The following is a 16,944-nucleotide window of genomic DNA, read 5'->3' as shown; positions in this document are numbered from 1 at the left end:
TGGTGAATTTCAACGTCTTCTAGACTGCCCGTGGGATTTGACGCCGGAAAAAAAAAGCTCAAACATGGCAGACCTCGACAATGTCCCAGGAAACCTCTTGCGTAAGCCTTCGTAAGTCCGCCCACTCTGTTTCCGGTTTCTGTGATGTCTTGGAGCTAATGCCAAGCCAAAGGGGCAAGCAAGAGGACGAGCTGGAGAGAGCTGCCTCAACATACAAGCCTCTGCACTCCTTCCGCTTGGCCAAGGAGAAGTCGTATCAGCAGCAGTTTGCAGACATGTACTTTCTGCGCTTGACCAAAATCAGGCCTGCCGTAGAGCAGATCGCCTCCGAGGCCTGGGCCGACACCGTCATTGGCGGCGAGGAGGTCAAGCAAGTAGACCGGGTCTTGGACATCCGCCAGGGTGAGCTGTGCTGGGTGGTAGGCACCGTCTACATGGAAATGGCCCTGAAACCCAACATCATGGAGGATGTCTCCAAGGACGTAGGTTCCCAGTCGCCCATCAACGAGCGGAGCGAGGAACCGGGGGCTAATCTTCCTACAGAGGTGGATTTCCGCACCAACCTCCACTAACAAGTACTGGTCGGAGGAAGGCGATGCTGTCACTCTGGAAGATGAGTCCGGTCGTATACGGCTCGTCGGAGATGCTTTGAGGTCGGTTTTTCTCGTCACCGGGTGCATCATCGCCGTCATGGGTACGGAAAATGCAAATGGCGAGCTGGAGGTCATCGACCTCAAGTTCCCCAACCTGCCACCTCAACCAGATCGCTGGGCTGTATCCAAACCGCCCGGCGCCAACGGTGCGGCGAAGACCAAGACAAAGGATGAAGACGAGGAAATGACGGGTACTCAAACCAAGGGAAGTGGTGGCAAGATTGCCATCGTCTCCGGCCTAGGGTTCTCCGGTTCCGATGCTTCGCACGCTATCGAGTTGAACCTTTTACTCGAGTACCTCCTCGGCGAGGCTCTGGACCCCTCAACCCAGCAGGAACTATCGCAGATCAGCCGGTTGATCATCGCTGGAAACTCGATTTCTTTGGACGAGCGGAAACCCGAGGCCGAGCAGCAAACGGAGAAGAAGACAAACAAGAAGTATGGTTATGACGCCAGCTCTTACAATGCGCAGCCATCGCAGCTCCTAGACGAGTTTCTTGCCACACTTCTACCAACGATGCCCGTCACCCTTCTTGCCGGTGCTCAAGATCCGGCCAACTCCAGCTATCCGCAGCAGCCGATCCATGCCGCCATGTTTCCGGGTGCAAGAGCCTACACCGCATTGCCAACATCTAACGATGTCGGATGGTTCGACAACGTCACGAACCCATGGGAAGGAGAGGTAGATGGGTGGCGAGTGCTCGGAACAGGAGGGCAAAATCTGGATGATGTCTTCAAATATGTTGACAGCGAGGACCGGTTAGGCATGATGGAGGCCATGTGCAGGTGGCGTTGTTGCGCGCCGACAGCGCCAGATACCCTTTGTAAGTTACACTTCGAGGGGAACGCTTGTTCAAACAGAGACTAACCAGACCAGGGGCCTACCCATTTCAAGACGACGATCCGTTTGTCATGAAGGCATGCCCGCATCTCTATTTCGTGGGCTGCCAACCGGAGTTCGGCACCAAAGTCATCGTAGGGCCTGACGCACAGTCAGTACGACTTATTACGGTGCCGTCGTTCAATGCCACCAAAGAGATAGTGTTGGTGGACTCGGAAACACTGGACGTGACGAGAGTCAAGATAGCTGTCTCCTGAGAAAAAGCACCCGATTCCCAGCAGAAGCTATAGTGGGCAAGTGCGCAGCGACAGCATATCAGACGAGATCATGAGTCATGATTAGGAGAACTAGCTGAGCAAGATACAGAGAAACCAATTCGCAATATTAAACCAGCGCGGACACGCCAATACCCTATGAATAGAAGTACCCTCCGAACCATACCTCAGGTGTGTCGATCTGCGAGATGAATATCCCATCAGCTGAGAGGGCGAGTGAAATGATGGCACTGGAAACTTGAGCGCTCCTGAGGCCAGCGTTCCGACATAAAATTATAAAACTTCGCGAATGTTTTATAAGTCTATACTCAACGGGGTCGCGAGAAGAAAGGGCATCCACCGACTGACCGCCACACACCGAATAGCTGAGTCGCGAAAAATGAGGAAATGACGAATGATAATGATATTGCCGTTCAAGGGGGATAAGAATGCTCTGCGCGATGCCATGCAGGCGAATCATGTGTGGGTCGAAAGTGAAGAGGCGGAGGAGGAGGAACCAAGGAACCAACGTGCCGGCATCCCAATCCCATCGGGGCTGAATGCTATTTGGGATCTCAACTAACGAACATAGAGTTGTCCTCGTATTCGTCCTCCCCGTTGTCATAATCTCCAATTGACGAGCCAGTATCTATCCTCGAGTCGTCCTCATCATCTTCGGAATCGTCAAAGGATTGTGAGCCTAGACTGTAGTTGACAAGTCTGCCAGATCTGCGGCTTGACGGTGTGCTGGTCCCGCTGGGCAACGACTCCAATGGGCCATCGCCCTGTATGTCGGGCTCGTAGTTCTGGAAAGGCGAGTGGCCCGGCCTCACAACAGCCTGCGGGTCGATCACCAGCCTCTCAATCCAGTACCTCATCGTCCCCAGCGTAGCTCGGGCTTGGATCGACTGAGCCTTGCGCCGCCCCAGGATGACTGCGTCATGCGCCCACATATGATATTTGCCCTCGTCGGCGTTCATCTGCGTGAAGTGCGGGCGCCGGTCGATGACGGCGCTGTAGTAGTTGCGTTCCTTGTCGTAAGCCAGGATGCGGATGAACTGGCAGTTGAGTCTCTCGAGCGTCTTCAGCACCGGGCTGTCGGAGCGGAACCACGAGGCGGTCGGTACTTCCCCCTTCCTGGTGCCCGAGTCGCGGTTCATGTTCAGCATGGCCCGCGTCTGCGCCGGCAGCTCGATGGTCACCGTGTGCAGCGCCGCGGGGATGGACTCCGGGAGGAACTTCTGCAGGGCCTCGGGCAGGACGCGGCGGCCGTCGAACCCCCACAGCCGGTTCGCCTCGACCGCGATCCGGATGTTGCGGAACAGGTGGCCGTGGCGCTCGATGGGGATGCGGTCGTGCGAGTAGACATGCTTCTCGACGATCCCCTTCTCCTCCTTGTTGTCCGCGATGTCGCGGGTCCTGTACGTGAACGTGTTCTCGCCATACAGGATGCGAACGCCCTGCAAGTAGAAGATACGGCAGGCCCGCAGCAGCCCGAGATCCAGATTGGGCCGCGAGCGTGGGAATACCAACGTCCATTTCTCCAACACCTTGATGTCGTTATGGTGGACAAGCAGGTGCCGGAAGATCTCGTCCCGGATCTCAGCCGGCAGTCTGGCAAACATGCCCATGGCTGCTGTGGGATCCGGCACCGCTCCATTTCGCCGCTGCGCCCATAGGTTGCGATCAGCAGGTACCAGCTCGTCGCTCGGGTCCGAGTTGCCCAGCAGGTGCGCACGCGAGTAGGGGGGCGTCTCGATGATCTGGTGCCCGTCGTTCACTCCCGGCTTGTGGGCGACGTTGTATCGCCTCTCATCCGGCGCCTCCCACGGCATGTCGTAGAGTGGCGAGCCGCAGTGCCGCTTACAGATACGGTCGTCCCACGCGTTGGACGCCTTTCGCTTGCCTGGCCAGCGACTCCCGATGAGCGCTGCGACACGCTGGTGGATGGGCGGCGGCACCTCTGTACAGGCAGGAATTGTGCCCCTTTCGGCACCGCGGAGCCGCCGTGCTCCCTGAGAAGCATCCTCAGCCTCGGAATTGGCCGCTCCACGACGGCGGGCAGGTGCGCGCCGGCGGATGATGGCTTTCTTCGGACGTCGAGCGGCAGCGGCTGATCCGGTCCCACGCTTTTTGGCTGCCTGGGCTCGAGGCATTGTGCCTGCCGACATTGTTAGACGTTTACTGCAGGGTCAAGGGGGGTTCGGGAAGGATGTGCGTACTCACTGACCTGTTGGATAGGGGGAATATGATGACAAATTCACTGGTGTACGAGAGGGTGTAAGTGGTAAGACCAAGTATTGGCAAGAACGGCTGACTGAATGGGTTCTGCTTGGCACTTATGCCGTGTACGTTAAATGGTTGGCGTTGATCATGAATCGAAGAGTCGATATGAGTACCCACTAGAGCTCAACTTGTATCGCTGTGTCTTGCAAGCCCGCTACCTGTGTGTTGTGGACTGGCGTCGTTCTATTTCGTGAGGTCATTTGGGTGCGAAAAGTAGAAGGTGGCTATGAAACCATTGTGGATGAGGCAACTACAGTGACCAGGGTTCAATCGTCGAAGGTTCTGAGCAGCAGGTGCAGTGTTAGATGAAAGAAGTGTGAGTGTGCCGCACAACAAGAGGTGTAAGGAAGGAGAGCACCAGCTACCTCAAGGGGTGCGATGAGATGGATGAGGTCTGGTATTGTGATGATAACAGGGTTGAGTTTTGAGCAGCAACGTATCTCGTGTGTGTACAACAGAGCACCTACGAAGATAGACGTGGACCTCAACTAGGTCTGTGAGCAGCCGCACAAGGGTAGATGCTCAAGGTTGTGGTGGGAAAGAGTAATGCAGGAAGAGAGGATTCTAGGAGGGCATTTGAACTTGCTGTCTTGTCTTGGCAGAGGCATGAGTGGTGATGATTTCCTGGAAAGGATTGGCGAGGGAGAGAATAGCGAGGAGTAGTGAAGAGCGCTCTTCCCTGGTGGTAGCATTTACCCCCCATGGTCAGGTTGTATGCCATGCCTGAAAGGCATGGTTGCGACACTATGGGTGACTGGGAGGCACTCTTTGACTGCGGATGCGTGCTTGTTTCATAGAACATTGAGCAGGATCCTACTGAGCCGCCCGTTAACTCTCGCAAATGGGTGGATACATGAGAATCTTTGGCAGTATCGGCTCGCTATCTCGAACGGCTCCATGAACTCCCCATCACGTTATCCCTCCATTTCCTCACGCAGGTCTTTGAAGGATTGCTCCATGTACATGCTCTTCTTATAATTGTTTTCTGTTGTTGCAACGACTGCACATGTTCGGTATTCGCCAAGGGTCCCATCACTCGTGTTGTTAGATTTATCGTTGGCCAGAAAACTACGGTGCAGCTCCTGAATGAATTCTTCCCTGACGGGGGCATTGCAATCGACGGCCTGGATGATGCCGTACTTGAAGGCATCTGCGAGGTTGAAGACCTCTTATCGGCTACGGGAGATATTTTTAAGAGTGCCTGGTCGGTCCTGGGAAAGGAGAGCAGCTTCGGTCTGTTGCCATACATTTAGCGTTAATAGTACGACTACTTTGAGACCTTGCCCTAGAAATTGGCGGCATACAGAGTGTGTAACGGCCAAATCTGATCCGTACCCTTCGATGAGGTTGGGAAAATGGACTAACAGGGTGAACAGTGTGCCATTTGTCTGCTACCAACAGGGGCTCATCTTGAGCTTAGGTGTTAGACGGCTACCTGGTACCAAGAGGAGAAGTAAGAATCATGTACTAACAAGCAGTTCTCTGTTTGCAAGTCAATGCGTATGTGAAAGATGCAAGCGGAGGTTTTTTTTAAGGGCCAACAATGTTTACTAGGAGTCAACACATTCTGGCTGACTCGAATGAAACTCTTTGGGAAGCTCTAAATCGATCATTGGGCATAGGCATTCCTGTCGCACTGCATCAAGGAAGTTGTAACTTCAGTTCCTTGAAATAGCTATGTGTAGAGATATTCAGGCATATACAGAAGCCTTCATATGGCAATTGGCAAACGGTTTTCGCCATATCGTCTAATACCATAATGCCTTGTGCGACTCTATTCCCTCCGTCCCATTCATTCTGTACATAACCCAGAACCAAGCCTGGTATTAACTTTCTTCTCGTGTGACATGCAAGAGGCTAAGTTCGCAAGGCTGACCTGGTCTAGGAATCGAGTACAAATGGTCATAATGGAGCAATTCGTTCGAGTTTCCGAGTGCCTTTGACAATTCCGAGCACAATTGATCTAGGACACGGTACACCTAAATGAATGATAACCTGAGGTAATGCTCGGGAACATGTGCTACTGGACTACCCTAGTTCGGATTCAGGAACACAAGGTATGAATTTGAATTCGGCTCCCAAGCCCCGTAGAGAACCTTGTAGATGAACTGCAAATAATATATACCCAGTATAGTAGCCTTGACAGGAGTCGAAGCGGTTGCGCCGCGCTGTGCTGTTGCCCGAAACTTGGGGCTATATCTGAGTTATGAGAGCTGACTTGATTCAGCACCTATGAATGAATGCGTCTTCCGAATGAAAGGAATTTGTTCCAATGGTAACAAGTACACGAGGAGCTGTGAAATCTCGAACAATACAAAGAAAAGCTGATAGGTCTTCCTACCACCCTGGCTTCTTGGCACAGGACCCCTGATCCACGCTACAGGCGGGGTGCCTCGAGCAAAGTCGCGATAAGATAAGGATGGCTGGAACCTCAACTTTTTTTTCTAGGAACCGTTTGCCAGGTCTAAGCGGCAGCTTTTCCAGTCAATCAAAGCCGGTACCCAAAATATTTACAGCCTTGCCAGTCGCATAGCACGCGCACGGCAACCCAATTCGCCAGCACAGAATCACGACAGCTTGAAATTCGTTCGAATTTACCTGAATACACTCCGTTAGGCTCTGCACAAAGTTCGTTGCCGCCATGGCTAAGGATAGGGCAACCAAGGTCGAGGCGGCCAAGAGGGAGAAGAAGGTCTCGGATGACAAAGTGACCAAGCTGCACCAGACCAAGAAAACGATGAGAGATGATAGCGAATCTACCTCGAGCTCAGACTCGGAATCAGATTCGGAATCATCCTCAGGCTCAGGCTCAGACTCCGACTCCGACGAGGCATCAGACTCGGAGGACGTCGATGTTCCGGCCAAGCAATCGAAAGCTCCCGTCGACGTCGAACCCAACTCCCTCTTCACAATCGACACCAACCCGTCCAAATCAACGTCCAAATCCGCCGCCCCTGCCGGCGCAGTCGAGGCCGAGGGCGCCGGGGATGCTACGAACGAGGCCACCGAGGCCGGCAGCGGCGGGAAACCCAACCGGGCGGCACGGCGGCGGCTGGCGCTGATCGGCAAGCAGCGCGAGGCGCTGCGCAAGTCGCTCAAGATCGAGCCGGGCCAGGACTCGGCGGAGCTGGAGGCCGCGGTGCGCGAGTACGTCGAGAAGCGCGACGGGCAGTCGGCGGCCCGGGCCCAGAAGCGGGCGCAGCGCAAGGAGAAGGAGGCTGCGCGGCTGCGGAACAAGCGCGGCAAGCTCCTCAAGGGCCGCAAGCTGCGCGAGCGCAAGAAGCAGATCGACAGGATCGAGAGGAAGGCCAAGAGGGACGCCGAGAAGGCCACGGCGGCGTCGGACTGAACGGATCCGTGGCTCGAGGCACGTCTACACCATTGCATTTTCACGACATCTGTCAACAGCGCATCTTTTCCAGGAGTTTAGGAGTGTAGGGGGGTTTTAAAAGAAATGACCATTAGCCACCGCCAACCGTCCTGTCTTCGTATTTTTTTTTTTTTTTGGATTCTGGTTGTCTACTTTGTAGTCCAGAGAAAGTCGAGAAATTGTGATACCTCCACAATCTACCAAGTAGCAGAATGACACCATCCGTGACTCCGTCCCAATGTTGTTCTTGTAGCTTAAACATTACAGTATCGTACAGTTGAATCTGCCTCAAGTCGGTTGTTGCCCTCGCCCCTTGCGGGCACTCTGCCCGTTGAACACCCACGTCGCTAGGGCCAGCAGGACATTTCCCCCTTACGGCTTGTTCTCTCCGTTGCCATTCTCTTTCTTTCGCCTCGCGGCTTCCTCCTGTGCCTTTTTCTCGCCATGGCCAAACACGTCTGAGATCTGCTCCGAGATCAGTCCCCAGATGCCGCCGCCGCCCTCCTGCAGGGCCTCGCGCTCCTTCTGTGCCCGCTTCTCCTTCCAGTCATCCTGCGCATCGCCCATCCAGATGGTCTCCAGTGTGCCCCTCTCTCCTTCGCCCTTCTGTGGTGCCGCCGCCGCCTTTGTCCGCCTTTCGAGCTCCTGCACGCGTCGGATATCCTCGTCGCTGAGCCCCTGGGCTCTGAGCTCCCGGGCGCGCTCGCGGCGGGCCTTTTCCTCGCGGATGAGGCGCTGGGTCTCGGCATAGCGCTCGCTGGGGGCCGAGGAGGCCGGATCCATGTTGGCCACGCTCGTCTGCAGGCGGTGCAGCGACGACTTGCCCGTGTAGTCGTACCGCAGCTGCATGACGCTCCAAAGGAACGTGCCGCCCAGCATGGCGGCGCGCATGTCGAGGCGCCGCGGTGGCCACAGCATCCCGATCAGCGAAAGGGGGGCTACGCCGAGGGCTGCCATGTGGAGGGCCGGGTTCTCGTAGGGCTGCAGTGAAGCCTGGGTCGTCGCGAGTTGCCCGGCGCTGCCACTGCTGCTGCTGCTGCTGCCGCTGCCGCCGTCGCCCGGCTGTGGTTGTGACGCTGAAGACATGATGCTGCTGCAGAGGTATGCGATTCCGAGACAGGGGTTCTGCTCGTCACCGAGATCCTGGTCAAACGAAAAGACCGGTGCCAACGTGTCGTACGCCCACTTGTATGGGAAGACGTCAGGACTGTCCTCGGATGCTCGAGATCAACAGCTCAAGCTCGAACTTTTTTTTGCAGGGGTCCTAACGTTGACTTGACTTACAGCTTTCCAGGGCGTCAGGCGATGGGATGATTTCAGGGTGTCAGAACAGCGCAATGCTATGTCAAGAGCAACACGCAACTAGGTACCAAAAAGAAAGATACCATCTGGCTCTGCAACGAAAATCCTCGTTTTGGATTATCTCGTCTCAGTGCAGTGCAGCAAAGTGCAAAATCACGGAGAGACGGACAAGCCCAGCCCAGAACCGAGAGGACGCCCCGCTTTCTTTTCGGCGCCCGGCGCTAAACTCTGCCGGAGACCATCAGTTCGAACCCCCCAAAACTCAAGCTGCCTCTGGACTCCTCAGCAGCGAAACATCACAGCACATTCACCAGGAACGCAAAAAGGATGTTCTCTAGCTGTGCTAGAGGCTGTTAAGCGACAACTGCAGGATTTGAACCTACGCGGCCGAAGCCATGAGATGGCTGAAAGCGCCGAAGCGAGTTCGAGTCTCACCCATTAACCACTCTGGCAAGTTGCCATATGCTGATTTGTTGGAAAAGATGCAACGTATTACCACCTATGGAGATAAGACAGAAACCTAGTGTCGAGAGTGGACTGCGACGAGGGGGGCGATTGGGTCCTAGAGCAGTTGGTTGCGTTGTGGAGCGCACCAAGGCGCTTGGCAGGCATAACTAAGGCCAGTCGACTGGTGGCATGTTCCGCTGCCATGCTGGCCGTTGGAACAAATACTAGTAACTTCCAGAAGCCGGTTCGTAGGGGCATTCTTCCAGAGACGTACCTTGACGGTAGTAAGAATCAGTCTTTGTTGGGAAGACCGAACACTTGACCGCCCATATTTACAAACACTATATCCTGGCCAAGTCAAGGCAATGATGCGAGGTACCACGGTCTACCCCCGTCGATCCTTGTCGGGTCAGAAAGGTAGGGCGGCCTTGCTGCACGATGCTGAGGCCTACGCGCTGGCAAGTCGACAAAGGCCCTTTCACAGCGACCACGGCGAGTCACCAGAGGTGGGTCTGGGTTTCAGGCGACGATCGAGCATGAAGTCCCTCGCATGTTTCCAGCAGGCCTTCCAGAACGATTTTGTCATCGGGGAGGCGTCAGGGCGTCCAAGACCTCTAGTGACGTCCCACATCTGCACATGCAGCACAGCCTCATGAGTGGCCGTGTCGGTCAAGTCCGTGCCTTAGATATCAGCCGAGGAATCATCATTTGTTGTCACCTAGACCAGGCATACGATTCCGTCAAACCATGTCGTGCCGTCTCGGCACTGTATCCTTGGCTGCATCTCCCAGGGAAAAAAGAAACGTTTGTCGCTTCTTTGCGTCGGTCCATGGCCTATCGTGACTGTGGCTGATTCCTTAAGTTGAACAAAGTGGACCTATGTTCTCAGCACTGCTTTAGATTTGGCGACTCGACAGCACTACCGTCTAAGCTTTACCAACGTCAAGTTCTTGGCGCCCCAATTATACGACGTGGGAAGAATTCTTCAGATATGCCTGTCGCTTGTGTTGCTGTATTGTCTTCTTCGATTTGATTATAATGTTGCCATACAAAGGCGCCTGCTGTGATGACAGTTTCTAATCGTTTTCTGTGTCTGCTTGAATACAGAGACAGATATAATGATATGTCCTGGATTGTATGCCGTTATTGGTACGGTTGAGTGACAGCGTAGCATGTGGTCCGGCAAACCCGGGGTACTTTGCCAAACCACTGCAATTCTTGAGGCTTTGTAACTGCAAATAAGCCCTTGTGGGGTTAAACATACGCAGCAGTAACGGTCCACCACCGTCTGACAAGACTCAGCGTTGTCGGCGCTTAGAGTGCCGAGGTTGCTTCACTGCAATTGAACAGGTGGCTGAGCCAGTGCGCTGATGTTTGCGTACCGAAAGATCGGTAGCGCATCGCACGATACTTTTGAGACTGTCTGACTCAGATTATCAGATGCGACCACACTCGGCCAGGTTGCACATTGACGACAATTGGTTCGCGCACGGCGCCAGAAACCCTGCCAGCGTGGGGTTCAAGGATGTTGAGAGGACCCCAGTAGCGGATCCGGGGTATAGAGTGACATAAGAAAAGATCTGGGTACTTTACAATGGCCTGAATAAGTAATTCAGGATATCCGGCCGTCAAAGTCAAATGCGGTGGGAGGCACCGCCTGGTAGGATGCCGGGGTCAGCAGGGGTCAGTAGCCATCAGCAGTGGTAATGTTTTCCAGAACGAAAAGGGTGGGCGGTTGGTACTGACGCGCGGTCCTCCATATTCCCCAAATGGCCCGACAACTTTGGATTTGGAGGTTGGCGAGGTTAGTTAGTCTTCCTGATCTTTGTAAGACACGAATGCGGTATTCTGTTTTGGTAGCCAGCTTTGGTACCAGTGCAACGCCGAGGCCCTGTTAGTAGCGCTCTGGTCGCTTTCCCCCAAGAAATGGGCTGAGAAATTCTTTTTTTCAATATGGGGGTCCCGAGTTGACTTTTCGCCATGTTGCTCTGCTGCATGTAGGTAAGATCGCCAATGAGATCGGATCGTTCATCGTCGCAGATGGGGTGGCCGAGAGGTGCCCAGGAGACTTCTCCTTGATAAGACTTTGGGTTGTCAATGAAGGGATACCAAGTTGGCGGAAATAGAGGTGTGCGCTGTTGGCATGTCTCAGCGTGGTTGCGAGGTATGCAGTCGGTCGGTATATCAAACTCGCCGAGGTTGAGCCCAGATGGGGGATATTTTACGAGCCATGGGAGTCTGATGAATCTAAACTTCAACAGTCCGTCACTTGCTTTGGTATGGCAATTTTAACGTGCAGGCTGGCAGGCTGGATGCCGCTATCTGCTTGTCAAGTGTGATGGACGTGTAAGCTGCCTAGTGGGCAGTCTAAATCAACCGAATGCTCCTATCACCACGACTAAGGCAATAGTTGATTCATTAGCCCTTGGGGCTTACAGAACCTCTCTGCATAAGTCTCCCCTCGGTACAAACGCCATCGCCATGACAGTCCCGACGACAGTGTCTCAGTGAGGACGGTTCAACAGTCACGAGGAAGCAAATCAGATCCGTCGGACAGGGTTGAGTCGTAGGGCTGAGGATCGGAAGCGATCAGCACAGATGGGTCTCCATGTCGGGAGGCAACCTGTTGGCCGTTTTGACGTGTTGTCTGCATATATTGCAGAAGTTTCCCATGCATGCTAAGGGATAGTATGTATGCGAGAGGGGTTGGCCAGTGATCGAGTGGCTCAGAACGTCCCCAACTACACAGGCATTGGACGCTGCGAGATCATGGTGCTCGTAGGGCTGAACAAGGTGGGGAACCAGTCAGAAACCGAGTCGCCCGGACTTCGTTCATGACGGCCCGCTTCCGCACAAGTCACTGCTTCCAGATTGGCTCAACCCAGCTGCGAGCCTTGGAGTCAAGTAGGGTTCACGTTGCGACTCCAGTGGGCCGCTTTCATGCGCGAAGGGCCATCTGACTGAGTTCAAGATGAGCATGTCGGGGATAGACATTGAGAGGCGGTCTGCATTAGACCCTATTGAACGGATAGTGCATGCTTGATTGGATTGTTGCAATCATCGTCTGCAAGGTTTGGTCATCACAATCATGACCGGGTCTGCTGGGAGCCGGGGAGCCAGGGGTTCCGCAGATCTAAGCCTCTCTCCAGAGGTACGATGACCACAACTGATGACATGGGGAATCTTCATCGGCAATTCGCGTCGGTTCAACGATGATGGCTGTCCTTGATGCGCAAGGAAATCAAGCCTCTGATGCAGGTCGTTTGTCGGCGCGGGGGTCTTCTTCCTGATAACGTTTGAGTCCAGTGTTGGCGACCTGCGTACCGGCTGGTAGCCAGAGAGCGCAAGCAGGGACGTACTGTGAAGTAGTCCACGGCAACTTATGTAACTAGGAGGTAGGGAGTGACTGCTGTGGAAAGCCTATTAAAATTAGACCGGTTGTCGATAGACTCGCCCGCCGCGTTGATGGCCAATGAGGCCGCTCATGTGGATTTTAGGGATCTCGGCTCCCTACCGAGAACTCCTTCAACAGAGCAACAAACCTAGCAGGGACGCCTAGCTGGGGTTGGTGAGGTACTGTGCATATCTTGAGGGACGTAGCTAAGGTAGTCACTTCCCCTTGGCGGCATCCTTTGAAGTGACATTGGAGCAGTGAGTGGTGAGCCTCTCTTGCTAGAGGGGAAGTCGATACTTGGTACCGCAGTGGGCATTGGGGCGTGGTTATCGGGGCACGCCAATTCTTACCATTCCAATATGAGCCCATGAGTTGCAGTAGACGCGCCGGTAGACCCACAAGGCGATGTGGGCAATGTAAGCGCACGGCATTTTGTTAGACTCAAAAAAGACAAGTCCCTAGGTAAGAGCTGTGCGCCCTGATAGCTACAGCACGGGCGGAATACGTACTATGTAAGTCGCAGTCGCAGTGCCCCGGTGTTGAGATGGGGGCAGAGGCAACTGCCGCACCGCGACTTGTATTGTCAATTGTGATGACGCAGAGTCGTACTATGTACTTCTAGTCGTTTTATGTTGTGAGGCGAGGCGCACACCTTTTGGACAACTGGCCGGCCGTTCGCGCGGTACCCGCCTTGTACCCCGCCAATGCTGTCGTCGTCTGCGACCAGCCCAGCCAACCGGCCGGCCACCAAAGTCGCTGTTGGACCCTGGAGTGAAATAAATCATTCAGCCAGCCGCGCCCAAGCCCAACAAGGCACACGAAGACGACGGAAAAGGGGCCCCCGTGAAGCCACGCACACGCCGTTCGTCCATCGCCAGGAAGATTGTATTTCCAGGGGACCCCAAGGTTGCAAGAATCGCCTTTTGACAGTCCCCTGGAATCAGTACCGACGTGTTCAACTTGGGCACGGGAGGTTGCCGTGACTAGCTGCGGGTGGTATACTGCTGGTGTTTAATGGAGCCCCCGACATGGAGCCCCCCCGAGGGTCTAGCCACTAATGGATATACAGCAGGTAGCCAAAGGGCTGTGTAACCTCCACTGGATGCAAGTGATGGCAGCTCCCGAGGTCCGCAGTATGACGAGCGTCTCACTGCCCATTCGTTTGCCCGCCAGGTTGTTCATTCTACTGACGACGTGGGCATGTGGGCTCGCTCGTTCAGTCTCGAGGTTCCGGCGCTACAAACGGGAGGTACCTGCTGCGGTACGCTTGAGGCGCACGCCTGCAGCAGGCGGGGAGGCCCAGGGAGCAGAGCAGGGAGGCGGGCAGGCGGGCAGGCGGCCTGTCTAACGTGCATGTGTGCCCCCGAATCTAGGCTGCTTGGAGTTGCAAAAAACGACTTATACCCAGGCCGTCCCCATCGAAATCTAAGCCCCCAAATATATTCCCAGATAACCCGTCCCCAGCGGTCCCACTGACTAGAGCCTTTCGCCGAGGCCCTCGTCCACCTCCACAGACCTACCACCTAGTGCGAAGATATTAGACCGGCCTGCCTGCCACGGCCACTACCACCCAAGCTACCCGTGCGCGCTCACAAGGTCTTGGACTGCGGCTACGGACCCTACGCTTCGTTGTATTTTCCTTTTTCCTCATGGAAAACCCGAGCCGGAACGCGCCATCGATTGACGGAATAACTCCTGTATTAATATCTGTGCGACTGCTGCCACTGCTGCGCATTCATGAGCGTGCCGTCCAACCACAATCCTGTCTGTCCATCTCCCTGCCTCTAAGTTAGACTACCCGACATCCCCCACCCTCTCCGAGCCAGCCCTACCAAAGGCCAAAGCATCGCGCGCAGGAACGCACACTGCTGCTGCTGCTGCTGCTGCTGCTGCTGCTACTGCTACTGCTACTGCTACTGCTACCTTTGTTCCCCGAGCAAAGAGAAGCTTCCGGCTATGGTCGCCTCCTGGCTGTGACCGCTCCCTGCCTAGGTAACCTTATAGGCCCAGACGCATCCCGCTACGCTTTCAACATGCCTGGCGAGAACAGGAACATGCCCGAGCCCCCGGCGGTGGCAGCGGCTCAGTCGGCGACCTCTGACGATGGATCGCAGAGGCCGAGGAGAGCTAGGACTAGCAAGCCAAAGGTCAAGACGGGCTGCAACAATTGCAAGTATGTGGCTCCCCTCCAACGAGGCTCTCTTTCCAGTGCGATGCCGCCCACCTTTTTCTTCCCTCTCGGTCTTCCCTCTCGGGGTCTCGGTGAGCTAATGACATACCTGCGACAGGCAACGAAGGATCAAGTGCGATGAGAAGCGGCCGGCATGCACGCAGTGCGTTCGATCCAAGAAGGTGTGCACAGGCTACCCGCCCCCACCGCGAGCCAAAGTCTTTGAGGAAGTCAGGATTGCTCCGAGGCCCATCGCCAACATAGGTCCCATATCGCCTGCGACCTCGACAGTCGCCCAAATTGCCCCAGCACGGCTATCTGTGCAGGTGGCTCCTCTTCAAGCGCGGAAGGCCTCACCACCACGCCGCATCACACCTCCCCAGACGCCTGTTGCCCAGAGGTCCTTGGTCTCATTGACAACACATCGCCCCAGCATCAACCTCCCCTTCAACCCCCAGGATGGCCTTTACTTCCAGCTCTTCCGGGAACGGACCGCCAGTGAGCTCTCGGGTTTCTTTGACTCGTCATTCTGGACGCGCAGCGTACTGCAGGAATGCCATACGGAGGAAGCCATTCGGTATGCCGTGGTGGCCCTTGGGGCTCTTTATAAAACTTTGGAGAAGATGACCGAGTCTCCACCCGCGTCGCCGAGTGATGGTACCGATCCGGCAGACAACGCAAGGGCGCATTGGGAGGTTGCCTTTCGCAACTATGGCCTTGCAATGAGCGCCATGCTGTCCAAACCCTCGGATGATCAGTCGGCCCAGCGGACCAGTCTCATGTCGACCGTGCTGCTAGCCTGCTTCGACTCCTTTATCGGTGATCATAAGCAGGCAATACGACAGATCCAAACTGGCCTTGGCCTGTTGGAGAAGCTCCGGGCGGAACGTAGGAGGGCATTCGTTTCGAAGCCAGAGGAGCCCGTGGAGCAGGATCTCATCCAGATGTTTACGCGTCTGGCTATCCAAGCAAAATCCTACGATATGGCCTTCCATTTCCCCCAGCCATTCGTTATCCGCTTGACTCCCCAGACCGACCCTACATCACCATCGGCATCGTCTGATGGTGGGTCTCCTGTCTCGACAAACCAGTCACCTATACCTGATAGATTCTCATCACTCTTTGAAGCGCGTCTTGCCTGGGATGCGCTTTGCGAAAAGATGTTACGATTTACGGAGACCATGTTTCAATTTACGAGCACAACGAGCCCTATGGGTGTTTTGCCCAAGTCGCTCCAACAGTATGGTTTGGGTTTCAAACAGGACATCGATGCTTGGTCTGAGGCTTTTGAGCCTATCTTGGCTTCCAGAACCGCCCCGGGCAAGACTAGCCAGGAGAAAGCTGCCATATCGGTTTTGAAAATGGCCCAGATCATGGGACAGATTCTCTTCTTGATGACTTTCAGTGAAAGCGAGTCTCAGTTCGACTCGTTCCTGCCGCATTTCCGAGGCATCGTTCAGCTGGCGGTTGAGGTTGTTGGCGATGAAGAACGCGAGGCCGCTGCGAAGAGATGCCCGAACCCCCATTTTTGTGGCCATCGATCTTCTCATGCTGATATCCTCGGTGGCGGCGAGTATACTGCGAAACACATCAAACCGAGCTTTAGCGCGGATTTGGGCATTGTTCCACCTTTGTATCTCGTGGCTACAAAGTGTAGAGATCGGATAGTCCGGAGGCAGGCTATACAGCTATTGATGAGTAGCTCCCGAAGAGAAGGTATGTGGGACAGCGAACTTATTGCGAACATTGGCATGTGGATCATGGCCATCGAGGAGGAAGATACCACGGGCGATGAGTCCCCGCGTCCCACAACAAACTCAGCTGGAGCCTTTTCCATGTCCAGCCCAGGCGCAAGATCCAACGGGTCGATCGATTTCGACGATGACCGGCCCCTCGGGCCAGGAGGCAATGCTCGCTGGAACAGTACACGGCGGGAGAGTACCATCTCCAACTCCAGCAGGAGTTCGATCCCGGAAGAAAGGCGGGTCATGGTCCGGGCTGTCGATTTCGACTTGCGCCAACGCACTGCAATGCTGAAATGCGGCAGTCGCAACCTCACGCCTGGAATGCCAGACGTGAAAACCCGAGTCAAGACATTGACATGGTGATAAGGTATAGTCGCCGCTCGCCGCTCTTCCGTGCTGGCCGCAAAGCCGAGCAGGCTCATGACATACGACTCCCCTTGAAGGGCTTCACTTCGATTTAAATACTCCACTATACCGGCAGG

General features: G+C 55.0%; 5 protein-coding genes across 5 annotated transcripts; 3 read left to right on the top strand and 2 right to left on the bottom strand.

The window, feature by feature from the left end:
- Positions 1 to 64: 64 nt before the first annotated feature.
- JN550_006793 (uncharacterized protein) lies at positions 65 to 1,751 on the top strand (the record flags this gene model as incomplete). Its single annotated transcript, XM_049318571.1, has 4 exons — positions 65 to 111; positions 173 to 482; positions 544 to 1,477; positions 1,531 to 1,751. 4 exons carry the CDS (start codon positions 65 to 67, stop codon positions 1,749 to 1,751), a joined length of 1,512 nt encoding a protein of 503 aa, XP_049171362.1.
- Positions 1,752 to 2,323: 572 nt separating this feature from the next.
- On the bottom strand, positions 2,324 to 3,904 carry JN550_006792 (uncharacterized protein; the record flags this gene model as incomplete). The annotated part of the gene is made up of 1 exon (XM_049318570.1): positions 2,324 to 3,904. One exon carries the CDS (start codon positions 3,902 to 3,904, stop codon positions 2,324 to 2,326), a length of 1,581 nt encoding a protein of 526 aa, XP_049171361.1.
- Positions 3,905 to 6,675: 2,771 nt separating this feature from the next.
- On the top strand, positions 6,676 to 7,383 carry JN550_006791 (uncharacterized protein; the record flags this gene model as incomplete). Its single annotated transcript, XM_049318569.1, has 1 exon — positions 6,676 to 7,383. One exon carries the CDS (start codon positions 6,676 to 6,678, stop codon positions 7,381 to 7,383), a length of 708 nt encoding a protein of 235 aa, XP_049171360.1.
- A 393-nt stretch (positions 7,384 to 7,776) lies between these two features.
- On the bottom strand, positions 7,777 to 8,322 carry JN550_006790 (uncharacterized protein; the record flags this gene model as incomplete). Its single annotated transcript, XM_049318568.1, has 1 exon — positions 7,777 to 8,322. One exon carries the CDS (start codon positions 8,320 to 8,322, stop codon positions 7,777 to 7,779), a length of 546 nt encoding a protein of 181 aa, XP_049171359.1.
- A 6,258-nt stretch (positions 8,323 to 14,580) lies between these two features.
- Positions 14,581 to 16,825, top strand: JN550_006789 (uncharacterized protein; the record flags this gene model as incomplete). Its single annotated transcript, XM_049318567.1, has 2 exons — positions 14,581 to 14,720; positions 14,836 to 16,825. The coding sequence occupies 2 exons, from the start codon at positions 14,581 to 14,583 to the stop codon at positions 16,823 to 16,825; spliced, it is 2,130 nt and encodes a 709-aa protein (XP_049171358.1).
- Between the last annotated feature and the right edge of the window lie 119 nt (positions 16,826 to 16,944).

Source organism: Neoarthrinium moseri (genome assembly GCF_022829205.1).
Source record: "Neoarthrinium moseri strain CBS 164.80 chromosome Unknown scaffold24_Wmoseri_CBS_16480, whole genome shotgun sequence".
In the NCBI taxonomy this organism is placed as follows: domain Eukaryota; kingdom Fungi; phylum Ascomycota; class Sordariomycetes; order Amphisphaeriales; family Apiosporaceae; genus Neoarthrinium; species Neoarthrinium moseri.
This window is presented reverse-complemented; position numbering and strand designations above follow the sequence as displayed.